The 18,400-nt window shown below is 50.6% G+C and overlaps 1 protein-coding gene across 28 annotated transcripts in view; it reads right to left on the bottom strand.

Annotated features, from left to right (window-relative positions):
- TACC2 (transforming acidic coiled-coil containing protein 2) overlaps nucleotides 1-18,400 on the bottom strand; it is a 210,748-nt gene that overhangs the window by 15,500 nt on the left and 176,848 nt on the right. For 13 of the 28 annotated variants that reach the window (XM_072740263.1, XM_072740265.1, XM_072740266.1 and 10 more), the window contains 6 exons: nucleotides 11,988-12,049; nucleotides 10,794-10,909; nucleotides 9,466-9,637; nucleotides 8,095-8,235; nucleotides 7,157-7,246; nucleotides 425-568 (listed from right to left, as the gene is read on the bottom strand). In XM_072740263.1, coding sequence (XP_072596364.1) covers nucleotides 425-568; nucleotides 7,157-7,246; nucleotides 8,095-8,235; nucleotides 9,466-9,637; nucleotides 10,794-10,909; nucleotides 11,988-12,049 — 725 coding nt within the window. The remainder of the gene's footprint in view (nucleotides 1-424; nucleotides 569-7,156; nucleotides 7,247-8,094; nucleotides 8,236-9,465; nucleotides 9,638-10,793; nucleotides 10,910-11,987; nucleotides 12,050-18,400) is intronic. The other 15 variants (XM_072740277.1, XM_072740278.1, XM_072740279.1 and 12 more) reach the window with 2 other exon arrangements.

The following is an 18,400-nucleotide window of genomic DNA, read 5'->3' as shown; positions in this document are numbered from 1 at the left end:
GAATTCAGATCTGAACAATTCACAGACCCAAGAGAGGGGACACTGAATAAACATAGAATTAAAACTTCCTACAACCAAACAGTAACTGTATTCGGAGGATTTCCGGGAGCACAAGACAGAAATAAACCAGATATCAGACTTTCACAGTGCTCACAGGGAGCAACTAGAAGCCTCTGCTTTCTGTTATAAATCAAGCAAGGCCACAGAGGCTGGTTCAACGATGGGGTCTCGGAAGATCAACCCCAGGCTGCTGCCTGTCTCTGCCCGCAGGGGTGGCAGGGGAAAGCCTAGGTTCGAAGATGCTAGCTTCATGATGATTAGACCGAGGGTCTATATATTTATATTTATCTACATGGAGCAGAAACCAGAGTTTTGCCCAAGGCAACCACAGCCGGCCTGCCCCAGCCACACGCAGCCACAATACCTCTGCCCTGGCAATCCGGAGTGCAGAGTCCAGGTCGGGCTGCTGGAACAGAAGGCCTGCCGGCTTCTCCACTTCGGTGGTCCCGATGCGGGAGTACAAGGCTGTTTTGGAGATGGAGACATCTGTTGGGTGAGCAGCTTCTCTCTGTGGAATGGTTTTTTAATTTAAAAAAAAAAAGAAGAAGAAGTTAGTATCACTCATATGAGAAACAGGATTTGCAATTATCCTCTCGTGAATGGGTCAGTTGTATGGTTTTGAGACAAAGGACACCAAAAGTATGAGAAAATGCTTGGACTGATGAGTGGGGAAAAGCCGGATATAATCTATGGAAATCGATCATTTTGCACCTGCACCAGCAGACAAAGGAGCTAATGGAGAGGCCTCCCCAACTCCCCATTTTTGGAGTCAAGCATGTCTGGTGCCGGCTTATCACTGCCATTTATCAGACGCAGAGGCATTTAGGCGTAGTGCTTAAGAACCAAGGCCATTTTCCAGCAGGCTCCACTTCCAAAATTAAAGCCTGATGGTGAACGATGTTGAATTCTAATCTACATTTGCCTAGTTTTGAATAACTGCAGATCTGATCATTTTTGTAAGACTGTCTGCATTTCAATTGGGACGGGGGATGGTGCGTTTGTTCAGCTCGCACAAAGCTTGAGGCCTACCATAGCTATCAGCCAACGTCACCTTCAAAAGCTTAGTTTCCGGATGTCTCAAGGAAGAGCTACTTTGCAGCTATTTTGCCCTCAGTCCGCCGTGTCAACAGCAAAACTGAACCCTGGGTCAGTGACAGTAACCACATTTGCCACCAAGAGCCTCAACAAAGCCGCCCCCACCCACAACCGCCACTGGTCCGACTGTCCAGGACAGTCACTAGCCTCCTGGGAGGGGGGCAGGAGAGGACTGTGGTTCCTCTTCCTCCCTTTGCACAAAACGCTCAGCAATCTCCAACACACTTCAAAAGCCATGTTAGGAGCATCATCAACCGGCACAGCCGGAGCCGGCAGTCTAATTCTATGGCAAGAGACTCCAAACCAAGCACACTCTCAGTCCTATGCATTAACCTCCTGGCGCTGGCGTGGCTGCCAAGGCAAACCGCCGCCCTGGTTACCAGAGTCCAATTCGCTGTGGAGTAATGGTGGTGGCCTGCCAGCTTCCTGGGGCAACGGATGAGAAGCGAGCAGTGAACACAACACCCTGGCGGAGATCTGGAGGCCGAACGGTGAGGACTGGTCTTGGAAGTGGAAGCAGGTAAGATTAAAGACCCAACAATGAGGGGGAAAGGGCGTACCTGCAGGTACTCTCTGTTCCATCACAAGAACAGGCGAGCTCACCCCACTACAGCACCAGAGAAAATGAACTCGAAACAACTTAGAAGACTCAGGCAGAAATTTAATGGATAGGACTGGAGATGACAGAGTTAGGACCAGTTAGTTGTACACATGCACAGTGAGTGACATGGTTCTGGGTGTCCTAAAAACGGGCTTGGGTTTCACAAGCCCTGACTGGCCTTTGGGTTCCCTCTGCAGGGGGACCCCAAAGAGCACACGGCCCCCTTTCCACCAGACCCTGGAGACACACTCTCGGGTCAAATGGGATGCCCTGATCTTTCCATCCTCGGGTCCTAAAGAAGCCTCCAGGGCAGCCCTGGTGGCCCAGCGGTTTAGCGCCACCTTCAGTCCAGGGTGTGATTCTGGAGACACAGGATCGAGTCCCACGTCGGGCACCTTGCATGGAGCCTGTTTCTCCCTCTGTCTGTGTCTCTGCCTCTCTCCTCTCTGTGTCTCTCATGAATAAAAAAATAAAATTAAAAAAAAAAAAAAGCAGCCTCCATTACAGAACATCTGACCACAAGCACAGAGCAGGCAGGCTGACCTCAGAAGAAAGCCTGCCTCCAGACCATAGGTGCAGAGCCTCTCCCGTGCGTGCATTCATCTCTGCTATTTGAACTGTTTCCTAGGCTCTGCTTGTCATATGGGAAACTTCTCAAGAAGTAAAGAGAAAATTCTACCCAGAGGTCTTGTTTTCGGCTCAGGTCAGGATCTCAGGATCTTGAGATCCAGCGGAGCCTCCTGCTCTGGGCTCAGTGGGGAGTCTGCTCGGACTCTCTCTCCCTTTCTCACTCTCTGTCCCTCCCTCTGCTCATGTGCACTGGCTTTCTCTCTCAGAAAAATAAATAAATCTTTTTTAAAAATGATATCCAGACAGTAAGACTCTATTTGTATTTATGGAGGAAATTCATAGGCACAAGATTCTGAAGAGGACTGCAAAAAAAAAAAAGAAAAGAAAAGAAAACAAACACCAACCAACCTGTTCCCGTCACTTCTTAAGCACAATAATGTGTTCTTTGAAAAAAAAAATTTTAGAATAAAATTTTGAAAATGGAAAGAATGCTAGGCACCATCTAACGCATCGTGGGTCCCTGGAAGATGGAAAAAATGGGAGGATTTAGGTGATCTGGCCAAAAGGTTTCCCAGAATGAGACTCAATTCTGACTCCAACCAAGCCAGCTCTCTGAAGTGCAAAGGGAAACGAAGTAAAACTAACTTTATCACGCTGGGCAGAAGCGAAATCCGACCAGTGCAGGGAGATGTTGGTTTTAAAGCCGCCTAAATCCTTTGTCCGACAAGGAAGGGAACGAAAAAGAAATGTATTAATGAGCTTTCTAAGTCAACACAATGGTTAACCACCACACACACTGACTCACCACCACCTTTCAGCCCGGCCACCTGGCGTTTTCAATAAAGGAACAGATGACCTCAGAATCCATTTGAATGACTGCCTGGGGTATCTGCATGCTAATGAAACTCAAGGTACACACCCTGGTTTTCTCTTACAACCAGGAATCCTTTCTCACTGAAATAGGTTGGTTTCTGACTGATATTTTAACATCAGGCTTAGATTAGGCTTTGTTTCTCTTGCACAAGGCCCCCCTGGCTGCTTTGGGGGAGCCCAAAAGCCGAGAGAATCACAAATTAAAATGTGAAAGTGGCCACAACTCAGAAAGAGCTCCAGCCTTTGGAGCCAACTTCTAACCCCTCAATCCACTGGCACCCTCGGGCCTGCAGACCTCATGCCTGGGGCTCTTCTGGCTTTGCAGTTCTGCCCCTCACCCAGGCTCAGAGACCTCGTCGTGGCCTCAGGGGAAGCCGACAACCTGGAGCCATGGTGGGGTTCCGGTCCTTGGGGGCTGGCTGGCCAGCCGTGAGAACAGTGGGAGAGGTGTGCACGGGATGTGGCCCTGGAGTCTAGATCAGGCCAGGAGACCACAGCAAGCTGGGCCAAGGCCATGGAGAGTAGACCAGGTTGGGTGCACAGGAGGGTGTCTGGGCTAGGTGGGGCCAGGTGGGGCGGAAGAGGGGCCTCTCCTTAGGGTGCTGCAGCATCCAAATGACAGCAGGTAGTTCTTAAGCTCAGGATGACTGGATGTGCCCTTATCTACGCGCACAGGAGGTGCCACCAGCCACCCACTGGCCTCTCCTTCCCACTGAGTCAAGACAGGGCCTCAATCCTTCTCGACACCAGCTGTGGGCGATGACTGCAAATTCCCCCAAGGAGCAAATAGAAGCTGAAACCCACTTGCCAGCCCCCTGTCACTGCTCTTCACAAGGTTCTTGCAGCTTCCAGGTATTGTGTTGTTCAATGCCGGGGGTGGTGGACAGCTTGTGGACACAGCACCAGAAAAAGAGCCTATGCTGTCAGGCCACTCAGCGATGCAGGTGGTCCCAGACCTAACTCCTCCTCCTGCCCCCGCAAAACCCAGGTCTGCCTTTAGGGGCTGGGACTCCTAGAGGAATCAGACACTGAAGATCGGCACCTTCTCCCCCCCTCCCCCCAAAGGGGCCTGTTTCTGGGACTTCCTCGGGTCCTGAAGCCTGCCCCTGCCGTTTGTGCGCTCTTTGTTCCTACATTACACATCCTTCGTTCTTTACATCTGGGTCCCCTCATCCAAAAAGGCCAAGGGCTCTAGGGATCGCAACCACTATCTGCTACACACACAAGTTAAATCCATCCCCCACGCGCCCTGTACTCCTTGCAAAGCCACACAGATGGGAGCTTCATGTTCTCTCCATCCTGGTTACATTCGGGGCTGCTGTAGCGCACAGCCGGCCACCCTGGTCAGATGAACCCCAGGAGGACCACTGGATTCACTGGAGCCAGAAGAGTGTGTGGAAGAAAAACAATCAGGAGCTGCAGCCCGACACCCCGGCCCCACGGAGTCTTCCTCGTCTCTAAGATTTTCTGACTAATGAGACAGGAAACCCCACCGCAGCCCGAGGAGGGTCAGCTCAGCTGGCTTGGGGCCTACAGGGATATGGGGAGCTCCCGCAGGAGCAACCAGAAACCACCGCCACCATATTTCATGCTGCTTCCAGCCCTTCAAGTGATTTCTTTTCATCCCAAGTGATTTCATTTTTGTGTTAGCTACAGTCTAAGACCGTGCTGCCAGAAAGACTGGGCTATGTCACCTGCAGCTGAAATTTATGGGCAAGAAAAAGAGCAAATTGGGTATACAGCTGCTGTTCCTCTTTCTCCACATCAGCAACTTCCAATGCGGCGAGGGGCAATCAAGCGTCTACGTGAACAAGAAACCCGCAGAAACCTAAAAAGTGGTACAAGTTACCATGGCAGAGAAAAATGTTCCTTACACTCCCCGACGGCTCTATCCTCACGAATGCTGCCTTTGGCACACTCCTCTGAAATAATATATAAGGAGGTAGCTGGGGCCATCCCTCCGACCCACACAGTGGATTCACCTGACAGTATTTTCTAAATCAGAAGTGGGACACGGGGCCTGGGAACAGGTTGTCATCGCCAGACTGTCAATGGCCAGCCACTATCTGCTGACCTGTCACCTTGGATGAATCCCCTGGAGGAAGGAGGAGGCAGGGGCACCAGGCACTCCGGAACACTCCACACTCCATCTGAACTCTTACTAGAACATGGTCAATCCTGCCTCAAACCTCTGGCCAGGAATATACTGTAGTTACGGTGGCCAGACCTGAAGCAATTCATTCTGTCCTTAAGCCACTACCCAAAAGATATCAAGAAACAAATCTAACGGGGGGAAAAAAAAATCCTCACTGCCTGGTGATTTTCTAAAAATCTTTCTCATGGAAACTAAACCGAAGCTTATGTGGGTTGGCAGCGAGAACAGGAACGTCAGCAATGTGCATTAACGTTCCCGTCCCTGCTCTGGGTCCCAGCGTTCTCAGTCTGGACACCCACAGTGTGACCACCTTCTTTCATGGAGAGAGGTCTCTGGGAGCGAGCCCCCCACCTTGGGGACAGTTTCCAGGGAGGCCACATGTGGGAGGCCCTGAGGGCAGGAGCAGCACATGGACTCCTGACCTGGTGCCAAGGGAGCTGCTCCCTGAGGTGGGACAGGCAAGGGCCTCCCATTTGGAGACCAGAGTCCTAGTTCCTGCTGGGTCAGTGAATCCCTATCAGGCCTCAGGCCGGTTCCACAGCTCCACTTTCCCATCTGTAAAATGGGACCCAGACCCCTCTACAGTAGAGACGCTGTGAGTAGCTGATCAGGTTAACAGAGAAAAAGTGAAAGTTAGTCACCAAGAGCAGGTGTCATTTACTGCACGCCTACTGTGTGCCAGGCACGGTGCTGTCCTCCACACAATCCGTAACCCTTACAGCAAACTGCAAACTCACTGCTCATCGCCTCATCTCACAGCTGGAGAAACTGAGGCTCAGAGAGGTTCACCAACACGTTCAAGGCCACAGAGCGTGCTTGGCTGCCCAACTCTGGGCGCGGCACGGTGGGATGGCAATGAAGCAGCTCCTCAGAGACCACAGCTCCCCGTGGGCCCTGAGGGGTGGCCTGAACCTTCTCAGAAGGCCAGAGCTTTGCACACCTTCAGCAACTCATTCAAATTGTTAAGAAAAAATACTCCAAACTCAGAAGCCAGGCCGAAAGCTTTCTGCATGTGCTGTCAGGATCTTACTCTACTCTAGAGCAGGGGTTAGCCAACTGTGGTGTGTGGGCCAAATGGCCCAATGTCCTAGTTTGTAAAAAGGGTTTCAACTGGAACATCACCACACCCGCTCATCTGCATGTTGTCTGTGGCTGCTTTTGAGCCACAGTGGCAGAGCTGAGAAGAGACCAGATGGCCCAGAAAGCCTAAAATATTTACCATCTGCCCTTTATGGAAAAGGGTTGCTTTTCTGTAATTCTATTGCCTCCGGCCTAAAGGGCCACCCACTGTATCAGGAAGGTCTCGGTTTCACTATTTACTATTGATTAGGGTCCAGTCTCAGTATGGTTAGGTCTTAACTCGTAGAAAATAGAAAAGTTGCAAATTATTTGTTCATTAGAGAAGCAAATGATTTTCGCAGAAAACAAAGGAAAAAAACCTCCAAGGTTATATTCGAGTGTCTTGTGTAGCCAGTATCATAAAACCAGTTTTATATCGAGCTTTGCAGTAAGACTGCAATAGGATTCTGGCCTTTGTTTCACTGACTCTGCATTGGGTTCTTCTATTTTTCTCCATTCCACCTGCTTTACCACCCTGCTGGTTCCTTCACTACCGAGTTAAATAGATCTTAAGACATGTGCTCAGTGTCTATTTATGCGAGAGTTATGCTTTTAGCTTTTTAGAAAATTTTAGACTACTTTGTAGAACACCGACATTGCCTGCTTGGCCAAGGGTTAGCAAGGAAACTTCTGGACCACACCACATTCTCAAGAGGCAGTGCATGGCAGCAGCAAATCCGTACCTTGGTGTCCTGGCGGCTACGGGAAGCCAGGGCAATCTGCCTGGCCAGCTTCAAGGCTTCTATCCGCATGATGGCAAACTCTAACTCCTCCTGCCGGAGGGGTGGGAGGGGGGATGAGCAAATCGCAGGGGAAATGCATCAAGACAGGATGTCAATGTTTCCCACATCCAAGAAATGAATGTGCCACGTGAATGTGTCATGACAGGTAACTCAGGAAAAACACACGCTCTGGCTTTCTTGCACAATTAACACCTCAGCAGATCATGAAATAAGTGTTTAATTTCTTTTTATTTTTTAATTGCCCTTTGGAATGTCTGTGGGGAAGGATCATGGGATCATATGGGATGATTTTCAAAACGGGATCAAAATTTTTATGGCACTTTGATTTCTTTCCTTTTGTTTGATGTAAAGTTGGTCAACAATTTTCATGAATGGTTTCGCATTCTCAAATGACTGTTACCAATCTCTCCAGGTTTGCTCTGAAGGTCTTAATTAAGTTGTCAAGTTTAAGGCACAGAGTAGCTAATTGTTTTGGTAAGACCGAGTCCAGATGTTATCTCAATGGGAGTCTGAGATAGCCTCCCCGCCTGTGTGTCTATAAATAGCTTGGCTTCAAGGTGATCTAATACCCTTGGTTCTGTGAATAAATCACAGAAACTGCTTTTGGGGCTATCAAAACTTCTGAAAAATGATGGCTCGGGCCCAATTTCCCAATTGAAATACAAATGGTTTGTCCCGTACGTAATCACACGATTTATATCATTTTGGCATCTTGGAGCAAGAACATCCACACATCAGTCTTTGAGGGGGAAGAGATTTCATCTGGAACATTTCCAGCAACGCCTCATTAAATCCTGCCTCATTGCATTTGGGGTTCGGAGTTCATTCTCTACTGAGGTTTTCACAAACTCCCAAAAGGTCACACGTGAGCTACAAACCTGAAGTTTCTGGGCAAATACTGGGGGGTTCTTTTCTGCTAAGTCGGGTTCCAGATAGTCAAGCGCACCACAGAGAGAGGCTGGATGAGCTAGCCTGCTGAGGAGGGCGTCAGCAGAGGCAAAGGAGCCCTCAGGAGCTGTCTGAAGGCCGGCACAGGAGGACACAGAGGAAAAATAGAGGAGACACAGTGACATTGATTCCAAGCCAGGACCACACCCCTATTTGCTGGACATTTCTGATTCAAGACTAAAGAGTATTAGAGGCCAATACTAACTCTCACCTGCTGCTGACCATGGGCATCTGGAGATTTACAGGCCCCACCCCCTCCCCGGAAGCACAGCCTCAGGTGCCCGCCCACCCCAAGCCACCCTCACTCCCTCACCAGGCAGTGGGAGGAAAGTGACCATTTACTTATTTATTTGAAAATCTCAGTGGGTGGGACAAGGCAGTTTCCTGAACATAGTATAACTATCAAAAAAAAAAAAAAATCTCCAAGTCTAAGCATCAAAGGTTTTGGTGAAGGTCGTTTTCTAAATAATAGAAAGACGAAATGTAAAATATAGTGTCTCTGGCTAGATCGGAAAGACTCCAAAATCAGAAGGCAACTCTGTAGAAGTTGAATCATGCACGAGTCCTTCCGTAGCGCCTGAGAGGTTGTTTGAACCACATCTGCTTTCCTCTTGGCTACTGATATTTTCCCAATATTTAACTGCCACACTGCGTTGCTCAATAAATACTTGATGCAGGAGGTAACTGAATGGTCTACTAATACAGAACAATAAAAGTGACATTAAAAGTAACTAAGTCAATGGCCTCAAACCCTCTCGGGGACTGCTAGGAAGGAGGTAGAAGAGATAAAAATAAAATTCACCTAGAAGGATGGTCCCTTTTAGATATTCAGGGGGTCTATTTGCTCTGCAAGGCTCCAGAGGGGTTGGGAGGGGAGGGATATAAATAGGTCTATAAACAGGAGGGATTGCCCATCACCAAGGGCCCGGAAAACCAAGTGTTCTCCAAAAGGAGTGTCCCCTGCCCTACCATTCCCTGGCCCCTGCCATAGAGTATGGAGGAGCAGGATGTAGACTGATGTCAGCTCCAAAGCAACAGTCCAGTCCCAAGGGAATAGGGTGAAAAATCGTAAAGCGGTGAGGTAAGAACCACAAAACCATGCTAGTGAGAATGAAGAGCTTTTCTCTCATGGCTATGGCGTGGGGTGTCCTAAGCTGGCTTCTGAGGTCCAGGGGTCAGGGTGGGGCCCCATGCCAGGGGCCAGGTGAGTGTTGTTCTGAAGGGTTGGACTCCTTGGTGATGGGACCCAGCTGGGTCAGGCCTCACCCCCAGTGATCTTGGGCCCCTCTGACCCCACTTACAATTTCAATCGCGTCTGAAGCAGTGCCCAGGGTCATGGCCTCCAGCTCCTTCTGGGAGGATTTCTCTGGCACCTGCAAGTGTGGCTCTTGGTTGGGAGCCAGCCCTCGTGTGACAGGATGCTGGATCTTTGCCCCAGCATTTACAAGGGCTTCAGTTTCCTCAAAACTTGACCTGAGGAAACAAAGAGCATCTTTATTTTTCTCACTGGAAATCCCACTGAAAATGACCAGGATGCCCTGACTCAATCACCATCAGAAGGGATCCTGGACTTCCCAGGGCTATGTTCCCAAAGGGAAAATGGGGCAGGTGTTGGGTGGCCAGGGAGCCTGCAGGCTGGACAGCCCGAGGGAAAAAGGTGGTCCAGCCCCCCCTGCCCCCCACCCCCGACAGGGGAAGGTCAGAAGTCCCTTGGTTATGCCCCCGGGGGGAGGCGACTATCTCCTGCATCTCAGTTTTTCTGTAGGACAGGAGGTGAGACAGTGCTCTGTGAAGGTCAAGGGAGACACTGCCTGCATGTGAAGCAGCTGACTCGGTACCCATCACCATGACTATTGCTGTAATGACATCGCCATCATCGTACCCAATACCCCGGTGAATTCAGAAGTCCTTTTGGGAAGTCAAAGCAAGAGCTTCTTCACTCTTGCTCAGAGAAAGGGACAGGGAAGTGGGGATGGGAGGGTCCCAGCCACAGAGTGGTGCCCCACCCTCACCCCATCCAGCACCACACAGCTCAGAACGGGACCCTGACCAGTGCTAACTCACAGCCTCCTTAACAGCAAACGTCTACCCGGCACTGCCCTTTCCTTAGAGCATCTCCATTTCACCCTCCTGACAGCTTTGGAGGACAGGCACCCCAGCCCCACTGCACAGTTGAGGGATGCCTGGAAGACTGAGAGCCTCATTCAATCCTCGTGAAATTTCTATAGGGTCGCTTTTGTTACTACCCTCATTTCACCCATGAGGAGACCACAGCACAAGAGGGTCCCGTAACCTGCCTCAGGTCATACAGCCAGTAAGAGGGGAGAGTGGGACTCGGGGTCCAAATGCTGTGGCATGCTGTCTCCCCATGGAACAAATCACAGCACAAAGCTGTATGTACACCGGGGGTGATCAGAGGGGCTCACGCATTCAGCTGTTAACAGAACTGAGGGCAGCTGGTAACCCCCCAACCCCGCATGTACGTCCAGGGGGACATTCAGAAACCGAGATGTGGCTGCCTGAATACATCAATGCAAATGAAACTGAGCCACAACTACAGTGCCACAGGGCTCAGAGGCTTGGGGACGGCTGGCCCTGACCCGAAATGCTCTCCTTGTGGAAGTCATACCCTGAACATGGCGTCGGAGACTCTGACGTCCGGACCGGGGGAGACTTGACCGGGCTCTCCTGAGATGTGTCAAACATAAGGTACAGGGCCTGCTTCTTCGGGGCGTCATCGTCCTGCTGCAAGGATCAAAGGCACAAGTCAGCCCGGCTGCAGGTGGCTGCACATGCTACAGGGATGAACATCAGAGCTCTCTCCAGTGGACAAATCACTCATTGGGGGCAAAGCCTTCACCCTTCTAGAGCTACCAAGAAGGGAGGAGCAAGCTGGCACTGGCCAAGGGAGAGGAGAGGAAAGCAAGAGGGAAGAGGAAGGTGGAGAGGAAGTGTGTGTGCGCTGCTGGAAACAGTGTCAAGGGGAGAGGGGCCAGGACTCCAGGAGAGGGGTCGGGGAGGCTGCACACTGTTCCATCTGCCCACATTTACTGGCCACCCCCTCTGGATGGGCACCCACGCTGGGCTCTGAGCATAGAGGGGTAGGCGAGACCCCACAGTTGAATGAGGGGGACGAGCAGACAGCCCAATGTGGCAAGCACCTCCATCATGTCTGCTGACTGCGGGTTAGAAGCAGCACCCAAGCATCTACAAACATGCAAAGAAAGATAAAGACAGAAGCAACAGGTCTGGGCCAGTAGTGTCACACCAGGCTCCTCTGGCACCTCTGGGCCTCACATGGCATCCCCAGACAACAGCAGAGTACAAGAGGGCATGCTCAGAACCAAGTGCCCTGCAGGCAGCAGACGGGAAGCCAGGAGGACAGGTGCCCATGACAGCCACTTAAATGGAAAAGGGATGGAGGGGGTGGGGGAGAGAGACTTATTGCCAGAAGAGCCAATCCTCAGTTACATAAAGCAATTACTTCGAAGAAAACAGAAAAGAGGTCACTTTAAAAGCAATCAAATCACTGCTCTACCTTCTAAAGCAAACCTCTGGCAAGTTCTTTCTCAGTCTAGGGAAGTAATGATACGGGAAGCCTAACTGCACTCTATCATTTTCTCCCTGAAAATGCCATGTGAAGTGGGCGGAATACAAACCTCCAAGCCCCAGTCCCAGTTCACCCTTAACTGGTAAGCCCAGGATGCTGCGGGCACAAGAGGACCCTGGATTTGGGGCCTGAGCTCAGGAGGAGGCCAGCCCCTGCATTTTCACAAGACAGGGAGGGAAAGCAAGTCCCCTGCGGGCCTGAGGCAGAACTTACAGGTAAGGAGGAGCCAATTTTCTCCATATATTCAATTTCATAGGAGTTTCTGTAATCCAACTCTGCAAAAAAAAAAAAAACAAAAAAAACCAAAACGAGAGTTAGTGTCGGGGTGGAGAGAAAAAAAAAATAGGGAAAGGTTTGGGCCAGGCAGGGTGGGTTCTGGAACCAGATTCTAAACTCTGAGCCTGTCCAAGAACTCGAGGTTTCTGATTCAGCTGGTAGGAGAGGCTCACAGCTCACCAATTTTCCGACCACTCGTAAGCCTCTGGCTGCAAAGGGGCTTCTGCTGTTTGGGCGCCTGAGAGAGTCCAAGGGAGTTAAGTGTGAGCAGCACAGCCTGACCAGGAGCGGATCTGAGCACTATGCACCGAGCTTCCAGGACAGCCCATCGTGAGTGTTGCTTCTCTGTCGGTCTCACGTACGACATGAAGAATGTCCCCACACCCTGACGACATTTTGCAACTGGCCCCAGCTTGGTCCCTCTCTGAGAACATAACCCAGGCCATCCTCCGAGGCAAGGGAGGAATGCACATTGCTCCCGTATTGCTGCTTGCTAAGAGCAGCTTTGCAAGTCACCTGGAACATTTCCCCAAGTCCTGCCAGGGCCTGCAGGGCTGGGGCCACATCAGATTTGCAGATGCAAAGATGACAGAAGTCAAATTAAGGGGAAAAATGACCTATTTCAAATGGCCTGGAGACCTTAGGCTGGAAGGGAACCTCGAGAGGCATTCCCTGGAAACGAGAAGCTCTGGGCCCCTCGGGTCCCCAGGAGGTTACACGAGGACACTCCCAGCACTGCCCCTCCACTGACCCCCGCCCGCCCCATCCAGTGAGTGGGTTCCGAGCTCGTTCGACGTGCCTCAAACTGTGCTGGGCACGGTGGATGAGGTACCCGGAAGCCACAGAAGCTACCAGATGGTTCTTTGCTACTTGAGAAGAACCAGGCGGTGACATGTGATTTGCTCAGAAAGCAGCTGTCCAAGAGGGTGAGCGGCGATCCCTAATGCCTGAATTCTTTTTTTTAACAGAACATATAGATAACAGTTCTGCTTTAAAGCACCTCTATTTCTGCAGATTGTCAAAGGCATCGCTTAAAATGATTCCTCTATATGAGCTTTAAGGTGACATATTTCCTGGAAGCCCTTCCCCGAACCTGCGAGTGTGTGGGCTTGTGGCCATATGAGCTCAAGGGCTGAAACACGGAGATGGCCCTTCAGGAGGCTCCAAATGTCCCCAGCGAAGCAAACACCCCCTTCCAGTGGGCTTGGCCTGTTCAGGGGAACAAAGACGGTTTTATGGGTCAACGGCCAGCAAGACCTCATGCATCTGGCAGGCCTACGCCCTGATGTGTGCATCACTCGGGAGGAGCAGAGATTCGTGCAAACCGCACACAGCTGGGCCGGAGCTCAGCACCTGTGACTGGCGTGGGCACCCGTTCTTAGGATGTAGCATAGAAGTATTTGTTCAGGAAGACCTCCTGTCTTCCCCATCTTGTAAATGAGGGGTAAGCTAGGGACAGTGAGGGACAGGCTGATTTCTGGGGCCCTCTCCAGATCTCTCACTTTCCAGATATAGGAGCTCAGGGCTATTATTGCATTGTCCTATTAAAGACTGTTTTAAGTTGGGAGGTAACAGTGAATCAGCTGCCTCCTTCTCCAACAGTGCCAAAGCATCATTTAACCCTAAATTATTTAACAGAAACCACCCCCTCCCCAGCACACCTCACAATGGCACAGGGCACCCAGGATGCACCTCACAGGCTAAGAGCCACCAGAGAGATTTTTTTCCAGGGACTGTGGCCCTGGGTCAGTGCCCAGCTCCGGTTACCAGCTCGGCTCAGCGAAGCGTCCGCCTGGAATCTTAGCTCGTCCCCTGGCAGCTGATCACGGTGAGTTTCAGGTCACCAAGCTCACTTAGCTGCCTTCTTTCCCACCTGCCAATGGGGTCTCCTTCCCCCTCACCCCACCCAGGGTCCCTCACCCCTCCCTTCAGAGGCAGATGACAGTACAACAGTGGGGGGCTATCTGATCCACTCCCCCACCCCGAGAAATGTCTGCGTCCTAACGTGTGTGGTTACAGGAGGCTGGCTCTCCGCAGGACCTTCAGTCCCTGCTGATGTCGGGAGGTGTTCCTTCAGAACACGGCCTGAAACTTCCAATCCTAGCCATTTGGGGGTTCTCATTTTAATTTACAAAATGGCCCAGTTGGTGAAGCATCAGCCTTCGGCTCAGGTCAAGATCTCGGGGTCTTGGGATCGAGCTCTGAGTTGGGCTCCCTGCTCAGCGGGGGGCATCTGCTTCTCGCTCTCCCTCTGCCTGTCCCCCCTCCACTTGTGCTCTCTCTCGCTTGCTCTGGTCTCTCTCTCTCTCAAATAAATGAATAAAATCTTTAATAAATTGGCCTGGAAAAGATGTGAAGAAAAACAACCCCTCTTCTGGTCATCGATATCATCTCCTGTACTTTAAGGGGACATCTTCCAGAACATTGTTTTCAAAAATCTCTTTCATCTGCTTTCAGTGCTAAGCCTCAAAGGGTCGGCTTGGAGGGGGAGCCACGTCCAGCTTGGGCCCCGGCCACAGGCAGCTGGCAGGCCAGGAAGGGTAATGCCAGTTGCACCAAGTGACACGACACCTTCTCGTCCAAGAGAGGAGGCTGCTCCCTGTAGTGTCTGCCGCTTCAAGATGCAGAGGCCCCAGTTATTATAAACGGGTCCTGTCATCTCTGAAGACGCTTCTGGTAATTATTTCATGCTGGTCCATGCACTGTGGGAGGGCTGGGAGGCTGCTCTCCTCGACTCTGGCTGCCAGAGCTTGGCTGGGGACTGGGAAGACGCTGGAGGATGCGAGTGAGTCCAGATCGTCACTCCTGGGGTCGGGGAAGCCCACTCCCTGACCTACCCTGCCTACTGGCTTACCTGTAAAATGGAGCTCAAAGTGCCCATATTTTGCAAAAAAAAAAAAAAAAAAAAAAGGGAAATGATGTCAGGTAAAGGCCCTACCTTGGGCTATACAGATGCAAGGGACTGTGACCAGGTCTATTGTAACTGTTCATTGCTAGGATTTCTGGAACTTTGAACATAAGTGATGAGAGAAGGGACCCCTTGGTTAGGGGACAAGGATGCCGCTCCCAACAACCTTACTGTCACTCTGTTGCATGTCTGTAGCGTGAGAGCAATGGTGCCCACCACGGGAAAACATTCAGCTCCTGAAGGGGTCACCTTACCCTCTGTTGGATGTGGAAAGGTGGGGGCAGATGTCACTGTGTGTCAGGGAGACGGGGAGCTGGGTGACCCTCAAAGGGCATCCAGACTCGTGAATCTAAAACCCTGTTCTCCTTGGGTCTCCTGGACCAGAGCTGGGAGAGGCCTTGGAGGAGGCTATGTTGCCATACAGCTCCTAATCTTTGCATCCCTAGGGACCACATGGACAAGGTCTTTCCCCACAACGTTCCCCAAGGCTGCACCAGAAGTGCAGAAGAGGCCATTTACTAAGCAAGCATTCAAAGAAAAACATCTGTAATTGCCAATCGGAGTTTTTAACCAGTGGGAGATTATCAGTGTTGCCACAGCGAGCTGATGTAATTACAGCCCAGACACGTCATTTTAATTAGCTGGGCATCTTTCTTTTTTTTTTTTTTAAATTTATTTATGATAGTCACACACACACACACACAGAGAGAGAGAGAGAGAGGCAGAGACACAGGCAGAGGGAGAAGCAGGCTCCATGCACCGGGAGCCCGACGTGGGATTTGATCCCGGGTCTCCAGGATCGCGCCCTGGGCCAAAGGCAGGCGCCAAACCGCTGCGCCACCCAGGGATCCCGCTGGGCATCTTTCTAATCTAGCTCCATCCAGGTTTCTTGAACTAATAAGCCAGCCTGAAGCTCTCGCAGACCTAGATGGGGAAGCACCGCTGAGTTTCTAAAGTCAATGAAAGGAAGCCTGCAGGGTGCTCACATACAAGAGTGTGGTAAGAGCAGGACCCATGGGGTCCAGCCTCTACATGGACTAGCCCCACAACACTCAGCAAGTCCTAACAGCTCAAAGCCTGGGCTTCCTCGCGCCTAGGTGGGCAAGAGCAGAAATCCACTCTCTAGGACTGAGACGATGAAATGAAATCATGTAGACCAGAGCCTCAGTGGGGCTCAAAGTGAGCGCAGCACCAGTGACAGCTCCTGCCTCACTACTGTCACTTAAAGAGAATCGGCCTTGTAGCAAATACCTGTTTAGGGGGTAGTAATTATTTCTAAGCCAAAATCTCATTTTCCTGTGATTTGTGATTTCTGTGTAACAAAGCCTCAAGCACGCCTACAGCACTGGCCAGATTCTTTCTGGTGATGGCATCAGCACCCTAAGGGTGGGTCTGGTATGGCTGGGCATCCAGTTTCCACATCCAGCTGCTGCAGGGAAGCGGGCTGTATTAGAAAGGTGAATGCAGGGCCGACATGTCCTGGAACTGCAGCTGTCCTGTATTTGTACATGTGATAGATTTCCAAATGCCCGCCAGCTGTGATTATGGTCGGGACTTCCTGAATCCTGAATCTTCACAATCACTTTCTTTCTTTCTTTCTTTCTTTCTTTCTTTCTTTCTTTCTTTCTTTTTTTTTTTTTTTTTAAGATTTTACTTATTTATTCATAAAGAGGCAGAGGGAGAAGCAGGCACCCTATAAGGAGCCCAATGTGGGACTCAATCCCAGGACCCCAGGATCATGCCCTGAGCTGAAGGTAGATGCTCAACCGCAGAGCCACTCAGGTGTCCCTCACGATCACTTTCTAAGGAGGCAGGTTTAATAGAGCTTTGTTTCAAATGTACAGATTTACCTATCTGTTGAATTTTTGGAGAAAACAAGCAATGATCAAATATGTCGCTGAGCTAGCAAACTGTTTGCTTCGGTTCCATGTTAAAGATGAACAACTATGTTTCCATGGAATGAGATGCCTATTAGCTTAACAGGTACTATGAGGATCTTTATATTTTCTATTAAAAATGCATGTATTGGGGCACCTGGGTGGCTCAGTTGGTTAAGAGTCTGCCTTTAGTACAGGTCATGATCCCTGGGTCCTGGGATCGAGCCCAGTGTCAGGCTCCCTACTCAGCAGGGAATCTGCTTCTCTCTCTCCCTCTGCCTGCCACTCCCCTTGCTTATGCTCTGTCAATGAAAATAAAATCTTTTTTTAAAAATGCATATATCTGCATCATCATTACAGCATTAAGTGACCTCAGAGTAGCCTCAACCAAGCACAGAGGGCAGGCAGCACAGAGATGCCCAGGGAAGGGCTGGAGGGGCAGGGCAAGTGTGGGAGACAGGGCACAGGGCACTGAGGTGGCAGCCAAGGGGGGTGGCACCCATGGGGCAAAGTGGTTCCATTCAGTGAGGCTCGTGGCCCAGGTGTGCATGCAGAGGAAAGGGCTGAAGAGGGGTGGAGGTCGGGTCCCAGGGCCCCTGGGGTCAGGCTGCAGTAAGGTCACTGTCAAGCCTCCCAAACCCCAGTCTGAGGGCCAACCAAACAGCTAACCAAAAAGCTCTGTTCCACAGAGCACATAATGCCAAAGTACACATAATTTAGATGGTCTTTTCATCTTCAAACTATAAAGAGGCACTGTGGTGAGAAGGTAAGCATCCAAAATCCCCCGCCAAAAATGACATGGACCTCACTCATATCGTTCAGGACCTCAGTCATATCGTTCAGAGACTTTATGGACACAAAGCAAGCCCCCGAGGAGCCGGGTCATGGAACAGTGTGCAGAGGAAGCAGTTCGAGCTACAATCCCAAACTACCTGCTCTTGGTGACACCACCACCTGCCCAGAGGGAGCAGGAGGCCGTTTAATGGAGGTGGTGGTTCCCTAGCAGCAGCCAAGAAGTGCAAATGAGATTTTCATGTGTGATGGCCCTTATATTGATTTGTACTCATTTTTTCTGAATGGTTGGATTATCAGGATCTTGGAAAGGGAGACTGAGAACCACCACACTGGTCCCGAGTGCTGGAGGGAGGCTCACAGAGGGGCGGGTGCAGGGAAGAGCACCAGCAGACCAGGAGACGGTTTCAGGCCTCAACAGCTTTCCTAACGAGAAAGGGAAGTGTGGGAGCCAATAGATTCAGAAAAATCTATCCACTGTTAGTGGAATAAGCAGTTTACAAAAAAAAAAAAAATTTTGATTCATCCAGTCATGCTGCACGGACTTAACATAGATGAATTTTTCAAGCCAAAGAATCAGGCAGAAAGCTGAAAGCAAAAATACATGTAGGAGGAAGAAAGACATTAATGAGAAAATCAACATGCCTGGAGCCTATTCAGGAAAACTGTCCTCTCGTTGGCAAGCCTGGAGTGAACCATCTGGTTTGGGGGCTTGAGGAGAAGGTATGGCCACCTTGTGGAACATCCTGCAGGCTGATGGACAGTGGTGGCAC

Source organism: Vulpes vulpes, chromosome 15 (assembly GCF_048418805.1).
Source record: "Vulpes vulpes isolate BD-2025 chromosome 15, VulVul3, whole genome shotgun sequence".
NCBI lineage: Eukaryota > Metazoa > Chordata > Mammalia > Carnivora > Canidae > Vulpes > Vulpes vulpes.
Note: the sequence above shows the minus strand (reverse complement) of the source record. Positions and strands in the feature narration are given on the sequence as shown.